Source organism: Corapipo altera, unplaced genomic scaffold (genome assembly GCF_003945725.1).
Source record: "Corapipo altera isolate COAL_440 unplaced genomic scaffold, ASM394572v1 RXGC01000072.1, whole genome shotgun sequence".
Lineage (NCBI taxonomy): Eukaryota > Metazoa > Chordata > Aves > Passeriformes > Pipridae > Corapipo > Corapipo altera.
In genome coordinates, this window is record NW_020884943.1 from 2,849,969 (window position 1) to 2,864,845 (window position 14,877).

General features: G+C 43.1%; 1 protein-coding gene across 2 annotated transcripts in view; it reads right to left on the reverse strand.

Annotated features, from left to right (window-relative positions):
* Nucleotides 1–14,055, reverse strand: part of SLC6A5 (solute carrier family 6 member 5) — a 32,050-nt gene extending 17,995 nt beyond the window's left edge. For both annotated transcript variants that reach the window (XR_003530733.1, XM_027662230.1), the window contains exons 1-10: nt 13,956–14,055; nt 12,222–12,749; nt 11,078–11,216; nt 9,719–9,850; nt 9,245–9,418; nt 8,407–8,548; nt 7,839–7,971; nt 5,505–5,639; nt 4,873–4,976; nt 2,470–2,594 (exon numbers count right to left, since the gene is read on the reverse strand). Coding sequence is in view for 1 of the 2 variants with exons in the window: in XM_027662230.1 (XP_027518031.1) it covers nt 2,470–2,594; nt 4,873–4,976; nt 5,505–5,639; nt 7,839–7,971; nt 8,407–8,548; nt 9,245–9,418; nt 9,719–9,850; nt 11,078–11,216; nt 12,222–12,749; nt 13,956–13,958 (1,615 nt within the window). In the remaining variant the exon portion in view is untranslated. The remainder of the gene's footprint in view (nt 1–2,469; nt 2,595–4,872; nt 4,977–5,504; nt 5,640–7,838; nt 7,972–8,406; nt 8,549–9,244; nt 9,419–9,718; nt 9,851–11,077; nt 11,217–12,221; nt 12,750–13,955) is intronic.
* Nucleotides 14,056–14,877: the final 822 nt, after the last annotated feature.

Genomic DNA, 14,877 nt, shown 5'->3' on the forward strand with positions numbered 1-14,877 from the left:
TCGACCCCTCATAACTCTCCAAAATAACATGGATCAACCACAGGTCAACAGTCACAGAGAGGCTGTCTCACATCCTTTCCATCTTTGGAGACTTAGGTGGGTATGAACTCTTTCTAAAAGTCTAATAAAAACAGGAAAACTCCAAATATTTTATATGTGTTAAAATTTAAAAAGTCCAATGACCTTGAACTTTCATTTTAAATTACTAACATTTTTCAACTGCGCTATATTCTTAATCAGACAGTAGGATAAAAAGAGATTGTTCTGTCTCTCCCTCTATGGTAAGTGTTTTATTTGTTCATCAGATAGATTAGCTTTTCCTGAAAAGAGGATTCTAAATGAAAAAACATACTATGTTTTTCAGATTAACATTTTAGGAGAAAAAAAAAAAGGAAAAAAACCCTTCCTATTTCCATTAACATTTTCATTCAAGGTTTTGAAAACTTGAAGGGAGATTATGTTTCATCATCATTTTGGCTTTTTTCTCTTTCACTGCAAAAGAAAAATATAACTTTAGAATATAAAAAAAGATAGGCAAGGACAAGAGCTGGTTCCTTTCTCCACTTCTTGAGTCTGCTTCTTAATTATGGTAATTCAGTGCACTACCTCAGTCCACAATTATCCCTGATCTTTGCACTCTTCCTACTACAAAGTCATCTATTAGTTCACTGAATTTGTTTTTCCACTGTCATGGAGAGCAGCAAGGCCTCACCCCTGTGAAATAATTTTAAATGGCCTAAGCAGGCTCTTACAAACACACAGCCCTACAATAAGCTTGTCTTGTGACAGCTATATCCACATCCCCTGGAACAGCTGCTGAGACAGCTGGGAACAGAGAGCTCCAGCCTGGGACTCAAAGACCACCAGCCAGAAAAGGGGTTTTGATCTCCTGTGCTAAATTTTACACCATCTCCAGGGAGATGCATGAATCAGCTGAACCAAGTGTTTCCTCCACCACCAGTCCTGTCTCTCCATCCCACCTCTGTCCATCTCTTTGGAGCTTCCACTGCAGCTCCACTCAGGCATGGCTTCTTTAATTCCTCACAAATAATTTTGGTGAGTGCAGTGGGGTTTAGCTTTTGGGGTTCGTTTTATTTGTTTGTTTGTTCGTTCCAGAATGGAGGTAAAATCTAAAATAAAAATACTGATGTAAATATTACTCCTAAAAACACCTGGCCTCACATGGGGTTTTTCAAAAATAATGGTCTAATCTGTCCAGAAAATTGGGAAAAAAATTAAACTTTTCTGTTGCCACCTAGCGACTGGCAAACCAAAAAGAAGAGATGAGGCACTGAATACTGAATTGACATTACACTAGCCTGCAAGTTCAGTATCCCTTACTACTTACTGTCAAGAAACAGTTTATCAGCTGACCATTATTCATTTCATACTATGAAATTCTCCTCTCAGACCCTATATCCCTCTAGATCATCCCTCTAAAATGATTGTCAAAATTTGATAGGATTATAACTTCTCTGGATCTTAGCCCAAAAACTCTTCCTTTCCTATTTGCTGCTTCTTATAGCAAAGTAGGGTCAAGAGAGTAAGTGCTGTGAGGAGTGACTGAGGGAGCTGGGATTGTTGATCCTGGGAAAGAAGAGACTCAGGGGAGACCTGATTGCTCTCTACAACTCCCTGAAAGGAGATTGTAGCCAGGTGGGGATTGGCCTTTTCTCCTGGGCAACCAGTGACAGGATGAGATAACACAGTCTCAAGCTGTGCCAGGGGAGGCTCAGGCTGGACATCAGGAAGAATTTTTTCACTGAAGGGGTTGTTAAACATTGGGAGGGGCTGCCCAGGGAGGTGGTGAAGTCACCATCCCTGGAAGTGTTCAAGAAACAACTGGCACTTAGGGCTATGGTTTAGTTCGCATAGTGGTCTTCAGCTCTGCTAATAAGGGCCTTTCAGATCCCTGCTTATAACCATCTCACTTCACTAATGAAGATCTTCTAATCAGTTCTTCAGAAATGTTTTACTTCCCCATGGAGGCATCTCCTTTCTTCCCACAGTTCAGAAGCTCAATCCACCTTTCACACCGTATTTCTCCCACCTTCTACACTAGAAAGGCCACCCCCCTCCCATCTAAAATTCCACCACCAGAAACAACTTTTTCCTTGAAGAGGATTTGACAAACAACAGCAGAGACAGATGAAAAGGCCTGAAAGATGAAAATAATCCCTCAGACTATGAGAAGGGACCACACTACCCTCCATCAGTCATTTACACAAAGATTTAAAATGAGTCTCAGCTTCCTTCCTTCTCTTATCAAACAAGTGATAAAGAGGTTTCAAGGAAGATCTTGACTTACCAGTGTACCTTCTCCTGTACAGAAACACCTACATGTGGTTTACTAATCCACACCAGTTTGAAGCCGTAATTCCCTCCTCCAGTATCAATGTCATCATTAATAACAGAGCTGAAGGTGCTACCAGGTGCCTGCCTAAATAACAAAATGCCAGTGTACCCTACCTTGGTCTGCCACAGCTTCAATATTCACTTTGAGTTCATTTGCCATGAAGCCAATAACTGAGAAGATGACAAAGCCTGCAAATATACTTGTGGCACTGTTGGTACATGTGACTATCAATGTGTCCCTGAAAAGAAAAAAAACAAGAAGCTATGACACCTTGTTGGGATACACACAAGGAGGGGTTTGTACATATTTCAGGAGTCTCTCATGAGCACACACATCTGTGGGAATGCTGGTGAAGGTACACTTTTATACTTATCAGGTGCATTTGATGCTGATCAGAGAGCACGAGAGTCTTCATATCAGCTGTGCAAGTTCCCATCACCCACGTGCCGTGTAGGAACCAGAAGCTGTGCAGGAGGACAAGCATTTCTGCTCTTGGCCTCTCCAAAGATGATGGCGTGATTGGTAACACACTTTTAACTCTTTGCCTCATAAGCATATCTGCTCACTATATTATGTATGGACTAAGTACCACCATCCAGGTAAGACGGGTTTTGTCCTGTATCCTTCTTGTATTTATACATAAAATTCCAGGGTTTAGCTTTCTGTACCTTGCAGAACTCACCCAAACACCTTCCCATCTTCAGAGGATTCCTTGGTACATTTTCCCACTGTTGATATTGTTAAGTGAATCTCAAGCAATCTATACCTGAATGTCTTACTATGCTGGAAATGTCAAGACATGATTTGAGAGGAAACCAGCCCTCATGAACCCCATCCATAGTTATTACATTCCTGATAGGATTTTTTTTTAACAATATGCGTGTCCAGAGGACTTCCCCATAAACTACTACAACTTAGGCAAAAATAGGTCACTCACTTCCAATGTTTGGGATTTTTATACTGGCCAGAAATATTGCTAAATTAATACAGAAATTAAGCATGATGTTTCTCCCTTTTTTTTTTCCCTGATATTCTAATTGTATTCATTCCTCAACCAAAAATCAAAGGCCAGAAATATAATTTTCAAAAATAGGAACCAAAGGATTTCTGTGTGGGAGTTACTGAGTATACAGCACCGTTACTTTTCATCAATATTTTGGGATAATTATATTAAATTACTTTTTGAGCACTAGTAAAAAGGTTTTTAAATTCCTTTTTGCAAAGAAAGGTGGATCAAGATTTTAAAGTTAAGTATTTTCTATTCTGTACTTAGAAGTCATAGGATAAGGCAGTCAAAATCCCAAGGAGTGTATGCTTTACAGTCTTGAGTTGGAAAGTTATTTCCCCTTGAGTTGGGAAAGTTATTAAGCCTTCTCTTGGGACAGTTCCTGTGATGCTGCTGCATGTCCTGAATCAGCACCTCCATCACTGCAGGAATTGGTAAAGGTTTACTTCAGATTAGCTTTAAAGAGAGTAAAATAACAGGGAAGCACTCTCCTAGTGCCAATTCTTTTTGTTTCTTCCATCTGCAGACATTTATCTGGCAGGCTTTTGGATGAAAAACTATACAATGCTACCAGAACACATTGACTTTTCTCCTTGTAAAAAAAACAACTTTCAGTGAGTTCAAATAAAAGTGATTTTAAATTTCACAACACTAAATAACTTTGTGCATGTAAAACCACACTAAGAACAATTGGAAAAAAAACATTTAGGAGATAGAAGAATCACATCTTTGGAGGGTGCAAGTTAAACTCCTGCATGTCTGACAACGGCAAAGCTCAGCCCATTCTACACATGGGCTGTTCTTCAGCAGAGGCTGCCAACTGACTCTGTTTCGTGCCACTGCTCACAGCTGTTGACAGCTTCCCAGACTGCCTTTCAACCTCATCCTGCTGATTCTGAAAATGAAGAGCCAAGAGGAGCTCTAATAAGCCTAAGGCTCCTCTTGAGACCAGTAGATTAGGGCCTGGGGAGAGGCGACAACACGAAAAGTCAAAAGGATTAAATGTAAAAGAACACCACACACAGAGAGGAGAGAGGAAAAGGGGAAGGGGGAAAGGGAAAAGGGGTAGGCCAAAAGGAGCAGGGGAAAAGGGGAAGGACAAAAAGGGGAAAGGGAAAAGGGGAAAAAGGGAAGGGGAAAGAGAAAGGGAAGGGAAAGAAGAGAAAGAGAGAGAAAGAGAGAGAGAGAAAGAGTGAGAGAGAAAGAGAGAGACAGAGAAAGAGAGAGAAAGAGAGAGAAAGAGAGAGAAGAGAAAGAGAAAGAGAAAGAGAAAGAAAGAGAAAGAGAAAGAGAAAGAGAAAGAGAAAGAGAAAGAGAAAGAGAAAGAGAAAGAGAAAGAGAAAGAGAAAGAGAAAGAAAGAGAAAGGAGAGGAAAAGAGGGGGGAAAAAAGACACAAGAGAAAAAAAGACATGAGAGGAGGATCTTACAAACCAGATTTCTGCAAGTTGGAAGACATCTTGTTTTGGACAAATCTATTTAATAAACCCGATGTTTTTCACTCTTACATACCTGTAGCAATTGTTATGGAATTTGTTGTAAGAAGAGAGAGTAATTAGACCTCCCCATGCTGCAGATAAGGAGAAGAAAATCTGAGTGGCAGCATCCTTCCAAACCTAAGTAAGACAAACAGGAGAGGAAATAGCATCAGCTTCAGGAAAGAATGTTAGAGTGTTAGAAAGTACAATAATACTATTACATGTTATTGTGAGGGGATTGACATTTAAGTACTTTAAATGAACTTTAAACTAAATGGATGTCAATAGAATATTTAAAAGTAAAACCCTGCCATGAAATACATCATGCCCATTTGATAAGGAGTACTATTCTCATTGAGCCCATATAAAAGGACCATAGTAACTTTGCTGTGTATGGAAGACACAAATATCCAAACTACATTGTTTTATACACATCAGTTCAAATACATTCAGAAAAAAAAATACAAATCAAGAGGAAAAATCTGCACCAGATACTGATGTTTTATCTGCCAGTGACCCTAAATAATACTTTATCCACATAAGATGAAGAACAAGTTTCCACAGATGACAATACTACCCCTGTACACATAAAATGCTTGCAGCAGACACCAAGAGATCTTCATGACTTATTCACCCCAGTAGTTAGAAGTGCAATAGTAAACCCACCATAGCATCAATTAGCTTCTCCCACTTTGGTGTGATGAAGTACCAGATTCCATCTCCAGCTCCAGGGAGAGTTACTCCTCTTATAAGAAGGATAATGAGAACTACATAGGGGAATGTAGCTGTAAAATACACCACCTGGACAGACCAAAGGAAAGGTTGGTAAAAGGGCTTATTTGGATAAGAAGAGAGGAGGTGAAAACACAAGTGCTACAGAATTGCCTGAAGAAAGCAATTACTCAGACTCAGAGACAACAGTCAAGGGACAAACTAGGAAAACAACAGGGTTATTTCCCAGTAAATCTGAAATTTTATGGCTCTTCTTGCTGCTAGAAACAGGAATAACACCAACAGCAATAAAGGTAAGAGTTGGGATTCTAGACAGAGAGAGGAAGAGGGTTCCTCTCTCTGTCTGGAGAGGAACAATAGGAATTTAGAGCTAAAAGAAAATATTACTTTTGATCCTTGCCCAGAGCAAACTATCACAGTTCAATGGAAATTAAATGAGCAGTGCCATTCAATAACACTTAAATTTTTGTGGGTTTTTTCCCTATATATTTCCATACATTTTTCTGTATTTAACTAAAAAAAAAAGCCTAATTAAGTTTTATTACTGTTTGTACTTCTTAATAATTGCATATCACCACGGTGATATTTATGGTTCAAATGCAAAAAAAGAAAGTCAGTGAAATGATCCAGATAGAACTAATCACTGTGATATCTAAATACACAACAGTGGTTGTGTGTCTAATGTCTTAATAATTATCTAGTACAGAGCTCTCTGTGGTCAGATAAAATGACTAGATTATGGTCAGTTAAGCTCTACACTTGACACAAAAGCATTTCAAATATTTTTCACATTAACCTCTGAGTTTAAACAAGCCAGAATCATAACATATTTTGGAATCATATCATAGAATGGTTTGGGTTAGAAGGGACCTTAAAGCCCATTTCATTCCAACTTCCTCCCATAGGCAGGGACAACTTCCACTGGGCCAGGTTGCTCAGAGCCCCATCCAGCCTGGCCTTGAACACTTCCAGGGATGGAGCAGCCACAGCTTCACTGGGCAACCTGTTCCAGGGCCTCACTACTCTCACAGGGAAGAATGTCTTCCTAATAACTAATCTAAACCCCCCCTCTTTCAGTTTGAAGCCCTTATCTTTGTCCTGTCACTCCATGTCCTTCTCCAAAGTCCCTCTCCAGCTCTCTTGGAGCCCCTTTAGGAAGGTGCCCTAAGGTCTCTTTCAGAGCCTTCTCCAGGCTGAACAACTCCAACTCTCACAGCCCATCTTCATGGAGAGATGCTCCAGCCTTCTGAGCATCTTTGTGGCCTCCTCTGGACTCACTCCAAGAGGTCCATGTCCTTTTTATGTTGTGGGCTCCAGAGCTGGACACACCACTCCAGATGTATTCTCATCAGAGCTGAGAGGGAGAATTACCTCCTTCAACCTGTGGTCTGAGCTGAAGCAACTTTTGAAACTGCTTTCCTAACCTCTTTGCTGTTTCAAGAGGTGTTTCAACAAGTTGCCCTGATGAATTTTTGTGCAGTCTAATCTCTGTATAAATACAGGATTTCTATCTCTGGCACCAAGAACTCAATTTTTTTCCTCTCTGACATCGAAGAGTCAATATTTTTCTTGGCCACTAAGATACACTTGAAGAAATATTTGTTGCCATACCCAAACCAAAGTTATTATCCAGACTCTTACCTTCACGAAACATTTTTCCACAGTAAGGTGAGGGAAAAAATATCTCAGTTTTCCCATGGCACTCTGAATCTCTGGATTTTTAATTAACAAATTACCTCGCATGAGATGATGTCAGCTTCCAGAAGCAAAGGGATGGCTTGGAATCAGAAACTCTGGGGTCAGCTCTAGAAAGTTCATGTCTGCACTTCCACTATCTTTATCCCATTAAGTATCTAGTTATTTTGCTCCAGCTTTTTTGAAGTTCAGTTCTGATTTTAAAATATGTTACTTAACATCTACATTTACATCAACATTTCCTGGGTTCCAGTGGAATTTGAGATGACTGCAGAATTTTGATAAACACCACACAGAATAGGGAAGGCTGGAAGGTAACCTTTTTGCCATCCCACTGCTGAGTGCAGCTCAAGAGCTCCTTTTAAACTGATTAAAGATTAAGGAATAAATGCTGAACAAAAATTGTCTTTGTTTATGTTTTGACTGAAAACATAGACAGGAAAAAAGCATTTCAATTAATACTTAGTCATTTACTGAAAATATTTTCTGTAATTCAGTGCCTTAAATGAATGTGATTTCCTTAAAACGTCACTCTGCTTTCTTGAAGTGTACAATCTCAAATATTGTTCTTACTTTTCCTGATGACTTGATTCCTTTAGCAAGGGAGGCATATACAATCACCCAAGCTAGGAAAAGAGATAGTGCCAAGGGCCATCTGATCTCACCAGGATATTCAATCCCTGCTGAAATCTTCAATACAAAGTACCTAAGAATAAAAGAATTTAAAAAAAAATAAATTGAGGGAAAAAAGAATAGAAAAAAGTAATGACAGCATTATAAAGCAATCAGAGGCAGCAATTGAGTGCAAATTCCTGGAGTATTTTGTTTTGCTTCAGCATCCTCAGCAGTTTCCCTAGAAGGTTCCAGCGATTCTCACCATGTATTATTTTATTTATCTGCATTGCAGTAGTAGATAAAACTGCCGGGCATGGGCCAACACCCCAGCTGAGCACCATAGGAACAGAACACAAGTAATCCAGCATTTGAACTGCCTTTCATCATTCCTAAGCATAAAAAAATAACATTATTTGCTGTCCATAGCTATTATATTTCTAGTTTTCCAAGCAGTGATTTGTTGCCTGTTTCAGTGGATTTTAAAGAGAGATTAACATAACGGTCACTAAACAAAGAAAGATCTTACTTGAAATATTCTTCACTTCCACTGACAAATGTTTTGTTTCCTTCCCTGGTGAAGTTAACCATGGTTAAGTTTGGATAGGCACTCATGCAGAAAGTAGAGTTCTTGATTTGTATTTTTGGATGGTCACCAATAATGCAGGAATCTAGGAAGAAAAAAAGAAAATAAAAGCAAACAAACAAAAAAAAAACCCCACAAACAATCAAACAAAAAAGGTGTACAGTTGGGGTTTTCTCTTTGTTTGGTTGGGATTTTTTTCTTGTAAAATTACAAGAAAGCAGTAGATCACACATAATTACTTGAACTTTTGTTCAAGTGCCAATACCTTTTCTGGAAGGTTGTTTACTAGGTTTACTTTTCCCCTTTTCATGTCACAGTGAGTTTTTGGCCGTTTGCAAAAACGGTTTTCGTTTGTTTGGGGTTTTTTTCGTTATTAAGAGAAGCTTCTCTAAAGGCGAATAATTTGTCTTTAGCGGACACCCTAGGCTGCCAGCTGTGGTATTTTGTTCTGTGCTTTCTCCCCTACAGAGTTTTTCCCCGGGGACTGGGGGGGGAAGCTGGGCTTTTATTATCATTTTAGGTGACAAATCTCATTCGTCCTTAATAAGGAAAAATTTAAATTGAAGGAGAGGGAAGCACCCATGTGATACAAATCGTTTCAAAGTGGTTTTAAAATGGACCGTTCCTCCCTGCTGGGAACCTCGCTCGGCCACGATCACCCGCAATCTTCTCTGGCATCTCCCAGGGGCGCAGCTGAGCTGAAGAAAACTCTGGAAAACCACCACGGCCATAATTTTGGGAAAAAAAAAAAAAAAAAAAAAAAAAGAATGTCCCAACTCACCTAGCAAAAGTTTGTTTTTATCTTTACAGTCTGGCGTGTTCCACGGGTTGTTACAGGAGGCCCAGGGTAGCACAGGTACAAAGGACGCAAAAAGGTAGAAAAGTGTGTAGCACAGGATAATATTGTAATATATGGCTATTAGAACCGAGATGATCAGCATGGCGATACCGCAGCCTGGGAACAGAGAGGGGAGACAGGAGAACATCCCTATTAATCCCGGGGAAGGGGGGCAGCGGCCGCAGCCGGGGGAGCGGCGGGGCCCGGTGGCTGCAAAGCATCGGCTTCCTCTGGCACAGGTACGGGGGTCTCCCCGCTTTGAGGGGCTTCCCCCGCAACTGGCACAGGTACGGGGGGTCCCCCTGCTTTGAGGGGCTTCCCCCACAAGGACCGCGCAAGGACATGCGGCTGAAGCCATGCGAGAGAGGGAGTGCAGGTCATGCTCCCCAAAACCGGGCCGGCTCCTGCTCCGCTCACCTTGCAAGGCCGGGATGGCTTTCCAGACCGACACGGGGCCCTGACTAGCAAACTGCCCCAGAGAGACTTCCAGGAAGAAAATGGGGATCCCAGCTAGAGCCAACATCATCAAATAGGGGATGAGAAACGCACCTTGGGGGGCAGGAGGGGAGAGAAGAGAGAGTAACCTGAATCACCCCGTGATATTGGGGACAATTCAGTCAAGACATGCAGCTATTAATTTTTTTTCTATTTGTTATCGCTTCCCACTGCCGCCGGCCTCGACGGGGCGGGAATGGGGTGGGGGAAGGTGGGCGACAGCTTTCTACATTTCCAGCATTTGCTCGAGACAATATTATTGTTAAGGGAGTACTTTAACGCCTCCCACTTAGAAGTTCTTATATGTAAAAAAAAAAAAATACTGACAATTAAAAAAGAATTAGTTTAAAATCGCTTCTTCCCTCACAGAAAACAGGCTCTACAGAATCGTTTTCGATGATCACAGCGCCAATACCCCCTGTTGATAGACGTTTCCTAGAGGGAAGGGTTTTACAATTGCAGGGACTTGAATCCAGTAACGCTCACCGGTTCTCCGTTTAAATAAGAGCCTCTGGTAGGAGAACCCCTGCAAATAAGCTTTTTCTTCTCCTTGAAAACTATCAACGGCACAAACCCTCTCAACTTCTCCTCTATTCTGCTGAGCAGCATTCGCTCTATGTCAAACGATTATTTTTCAACCGGATCATTGAGAGATTTAAAATAATTCCCCCAAACTTCAAGAAATAACAAAATGTCTCGACTTGGGATCAGACTTCCTCTTGTGACTATCCTGATTCTAAAGTCCTGTGTACAGATCTTTCCTCCCTCCTCTTCCCCCATCCCACCGATTGCGGATTCAAACCCGATTGTGCATAAATGAGGCGAGGGGTAGTCCCGGAGCCCTCCCTCTGTGATCAACCCGCCTCTTCGTTTTCCTCCCTCTCCGGCCAGCACCAATTACAGGTGTTTTTAAGGAAAGCACTGCCTTTTAATGAAATCTCGTCGGAGCTTTCCTACTTCCAGAGGTGACCATGACAAAAAAAACCCAAAACCAAAAAAAAAGAAACAAAAAACAAAAACAAAACCAAAACAAAACAAAACAACCCAACCAAAACAAACCAACCAACCAACTAACCAACCAAAAAAAAACTGGCAGATGTTTCACCACGTCACTGATGGTCTGAAAGTACCCTCGCACCTCGGCTAAGGCCGGGGCTGGCTGCCCGGCAATAGGGAGCCGCCAGCCCCCTCTTCCCTCTTTTTTCTCCCCACCAGAAAGGCAGAGACTGGCTCAGACCCGTACGGTACTGCAAATAGAGAGACAGGAAAAAGCCATCATACCTCCCCCATTCTTAAAGGCCAGGTACGGGAACCTCCAGACATTGCCCAGCCCCACTGCATAACCCACCATGGAGAGGATGAAATCCAGCTTGCTGGACCAGTTCCCTCGGGCTTTATTTTCATCCCCTACATCGTCTTCCTAAAAGGGGAGAAAAGGGAGGAAAAATGGAGGGGGAGAACAAAAACGAAAAAAAAAAAAAAAGAGAGAGAGAGAGAGATGGGAAAGCAGCTACTTTTGCAGACAAGTCCCGCGGTGCTGCGACTACACCCTGCGAACAGCGACCGGGCCGGAGGGACCTTCCCGGGAGGCCCCCCCTGCAGCCCCCGCCACTGCTGCCAGGCCTCTCTTCTGTCCAGAAAAAAACCCACACGAAAGGTGAGTTTAAACCATAGCCCTCCACTGAGGGCTCGGGTGAAGGGGGAGTGAGGATCACCTGGGAGGTCTCATCTCCTCCTCTGGGGGTTGAAGCCCTCAGTGCCCTCGGAAGGGTAAGGACCGACCGCCAGCTCTCAGCAGAGCCCGCAGAGGCTCAGCACACGCAGATGAACTAAAGAACTGCTTTTGCAGAACGAACAGCCCCTCACGCCCCCCGTTCCAGGGTAAACGCAGACACGCGGAAGGACAGGGAGAGGGGCGGGCGTGGCACCTTCCCGGCCCCTCATCCCACCGGCGGAACCCACAGAGTGATTCGACCTCTTACAGGGTTGGGCTGATTTATTTGGCCCTGGTTTTGGATACAGGGGCCAAGGCACGCAGCCACGGGGGGTTGAGGCAGGCGGCCGGGCCCGAGGAGAGGAAGGGCAAGGCGCCCTTCCCGTCTGATGCTGGGGACAGGACCAGACCTCATGCAGGAGCGTGTTAGGGGGGTGCACGGGTCGGACCCGGGGTACAGTACACCGACAGGCACGGCCTAGGGAACGGACTGGAATTACACAGGATGGTCCTTTGTACCGATCTTACATTATTAGCACTCGCCAGCATTACAGCTCTGGATCTAAGATCCTCTCTCCCCACTGCCGCACAGCCCCATCCCCGACTGACCCGGATCTGCTTTCAGAACTTCAGCCCCAGATCGGTGCTGAGTGGCAAAAACCTCCCACGAGCTGAAGCGGGGGAAAGAAAACCTGTAAGGAGAAAACTCACCCCCTCCACTCTGCCAGGAAGGACAGAAGTGTTGCCATCTGTGCCCAGTACCACGGTGCTCTGGCTCAAGGTCACCCAGGTGCCCTTGGTGCTGTTTTGCTCCAGTGTGCTCTTACCAAGGCTTAGATTAGCGTCCCCGTCTGTGCTCTGCAAAGCGGGAATTTTGCAGTGAGGAATAGCAGCTTGCCCGGCGGTCCCTACCCCAGGGCTGTGCTTGCAGGGAAAGGCTTCCACAGATTCCCTCCGGAGCGTGGAGTTGGCTTGCACCGGGGTGCTGCTGAGCTTGCAGATCCCGACTTTGGTCCTCTCAAAATCGTTTGGTTTAACTTCTTCGGAGGGAAGTGTTTTGTTGTCGTTAGAGAGCGATGGGGGAAGCCTGGCCGTCGCGGCGGGGGTTTGCGGCGGGGCATTCTGCGGCTCATTTTCGGGGCTGATTCTTACAACCCCCGCACCTTCACTGGGTCCACGAGCCACGGGTTCAGGATTGTTCACAACCTGCTTGCTCATATCCCTTTGACTGGCGTAATCCTAAAGTGAGAACGTCACATATTTTACCAAAAGAAGAAGAAGGGGGGAAAAAAAATGTTGGTGCTGCAGAGATTCTACGAATTTCTGTCCCCGTGCACAAAACGCATGCGCTAGAAAATGTGGATACAGGAGTGTTGCAGAATTTCGAGGAGCCCCGGCTCGCCTGCTTGCCCTCCCACTCAATGTTAATGTTCTGGGGGAAAAACAGTACGGTACAAGGGAAAAAAAAATTATCAAATAAAAACCGGCACCAGCATCTGCAAAACCGTAATTCAAGTTTAAATAAGTGTTTCTACAGCACTGCGCCACCAGATCTCGTTAGATTTCACATCACGACTGTAGGATGCTCCCTTCCCTATCACCAGTGTAGAAAGATTCTTTAATTTTACGCCCCATTTCCTTTCTGTCATTCAACAATGCACATCGACTTTTTTTTTTAATATATATGAGCAAGAGACAAGCTGCCCTGTAGGTAGCAAGGGATGTTAAAAACAAGTGAAATAGTGCTGGTGAACATTTCTGAGCTGGCTGCCATGCTTCAAAGCCTGTCAGCAAGACAGCGAAACGCAAAAAAAAAAAAAAAAAAAAAAACCAAAAAAACCCAAACCAAAACATAACCACACTACCACAGTGGAATTACCGCCAATAACAGCTGGCTTTTCCCTATTCTTTTTCTTATATTTCTGACTCACGTCTCCAAAGATTTTTTTCTTTAAGCATTCCCTATTAATTAAACAGATTATTGATGACACTTTCCCACTCACCCATGCCTTTCCCCTCAGTTAAAAATTATAATTTAAAATGCATCTTTACATTAAACAATCGGCAGAAAACCCCTACATTTTCCATCAGTTTAATATTAGGGTTATATAAGGGTTAATATTTACAAATACACTTTCTTTTTTCAGAATGTTTCACAAAACTGCCCGTCGGCATTTTCCTCACAAGTTTTCTCTCCATCTTAATCCCATCTCCCGGCATCAGGGATAAGATCTGCAAGGACTCAGTCACTAACTGAGTGCATTTTGGGGTACCACCGTTTTCTCCCTCCCTCGCCTCCTTCCTTCCCCGGCAGCATCCCCACCCCGGTCCGCGGGAGCCTTCCCGCTCTGGCTCCGGCGGCAGCACCGCGGACAGCTCTCCCTTAGCCAACTCTTCCCTCCTCCAACCCTTCTCGAGATCGAAGATCAAAAATCAAGCACTTACCATGTCTTAAATAGCCACAGATGGAGTCGATAGAGGTAAAAACAGCGGTACTGGCAATTGGCAGACTGGATTTTGCCCAGTCCAGAGCAAAGCTTTCTATACTTCCTTGGGAAAGACTGGGTTTGCGTCAGTGCATAGCAAGGTGCCCTTCGTGTGACATTTTCTTGATAATAAGAGTTTGATAAATCATTACCCTTGGTTTCAGATTTTAAAGGGACAACGAAAAGCCAGAGCGCCGGCTGCTGTCACTCACGCGGCAGTGGCATTGCGTGTTCCCTGTGACTCATGTGGGGGCTGATTACTAAACCAAATCCAGTAAGAGCATGGGAGAACTTTCTTGCTGGCAGTTAGGGGGAACATGTGAGAAACACGTACTACTGCACCCAAAGCAAGAGAGAAAGGGGGAGAAACCTTCCATTTGTACTCCTCTCCCTCCTCCCTCTTATTGTACCGCTATTCAGTTCCTTTTTTCCTGCATTTCTGCAGTTCATGGTCAGATCAGATATAATTTTATATAATTTTATATATCCATATGCATGGATATGAAAATAAAAATAAAAAAAATGCGAATTTCATATCTGACCACATAGCTACACACGGAGTGAGAAGTTCAAAGTGTATAAACTAAACAAATACATTTAAATTGCATCTCACTTGGTCTCCTTGAACAAAATAACATTATATACTCTATTTTTACTGTGCCTCACGGGGGGAAACCTCAATTAAATTTAAAAGATACACGCAATAAAGCAATTTTTTCTTTCATCAAAACTGTCTTAAAAGCAATTAAGTGGGATTAAAGATGACGGCAACAGCCGTGAAGTTGTTGGTGCTCTTCCCTCACCCGTCAAGACATTTATGTCTGATTACTGGGGACTGGGGGGAAGAGGGGAATTACTCGTCATTAAAAGTAAAGGTGTTA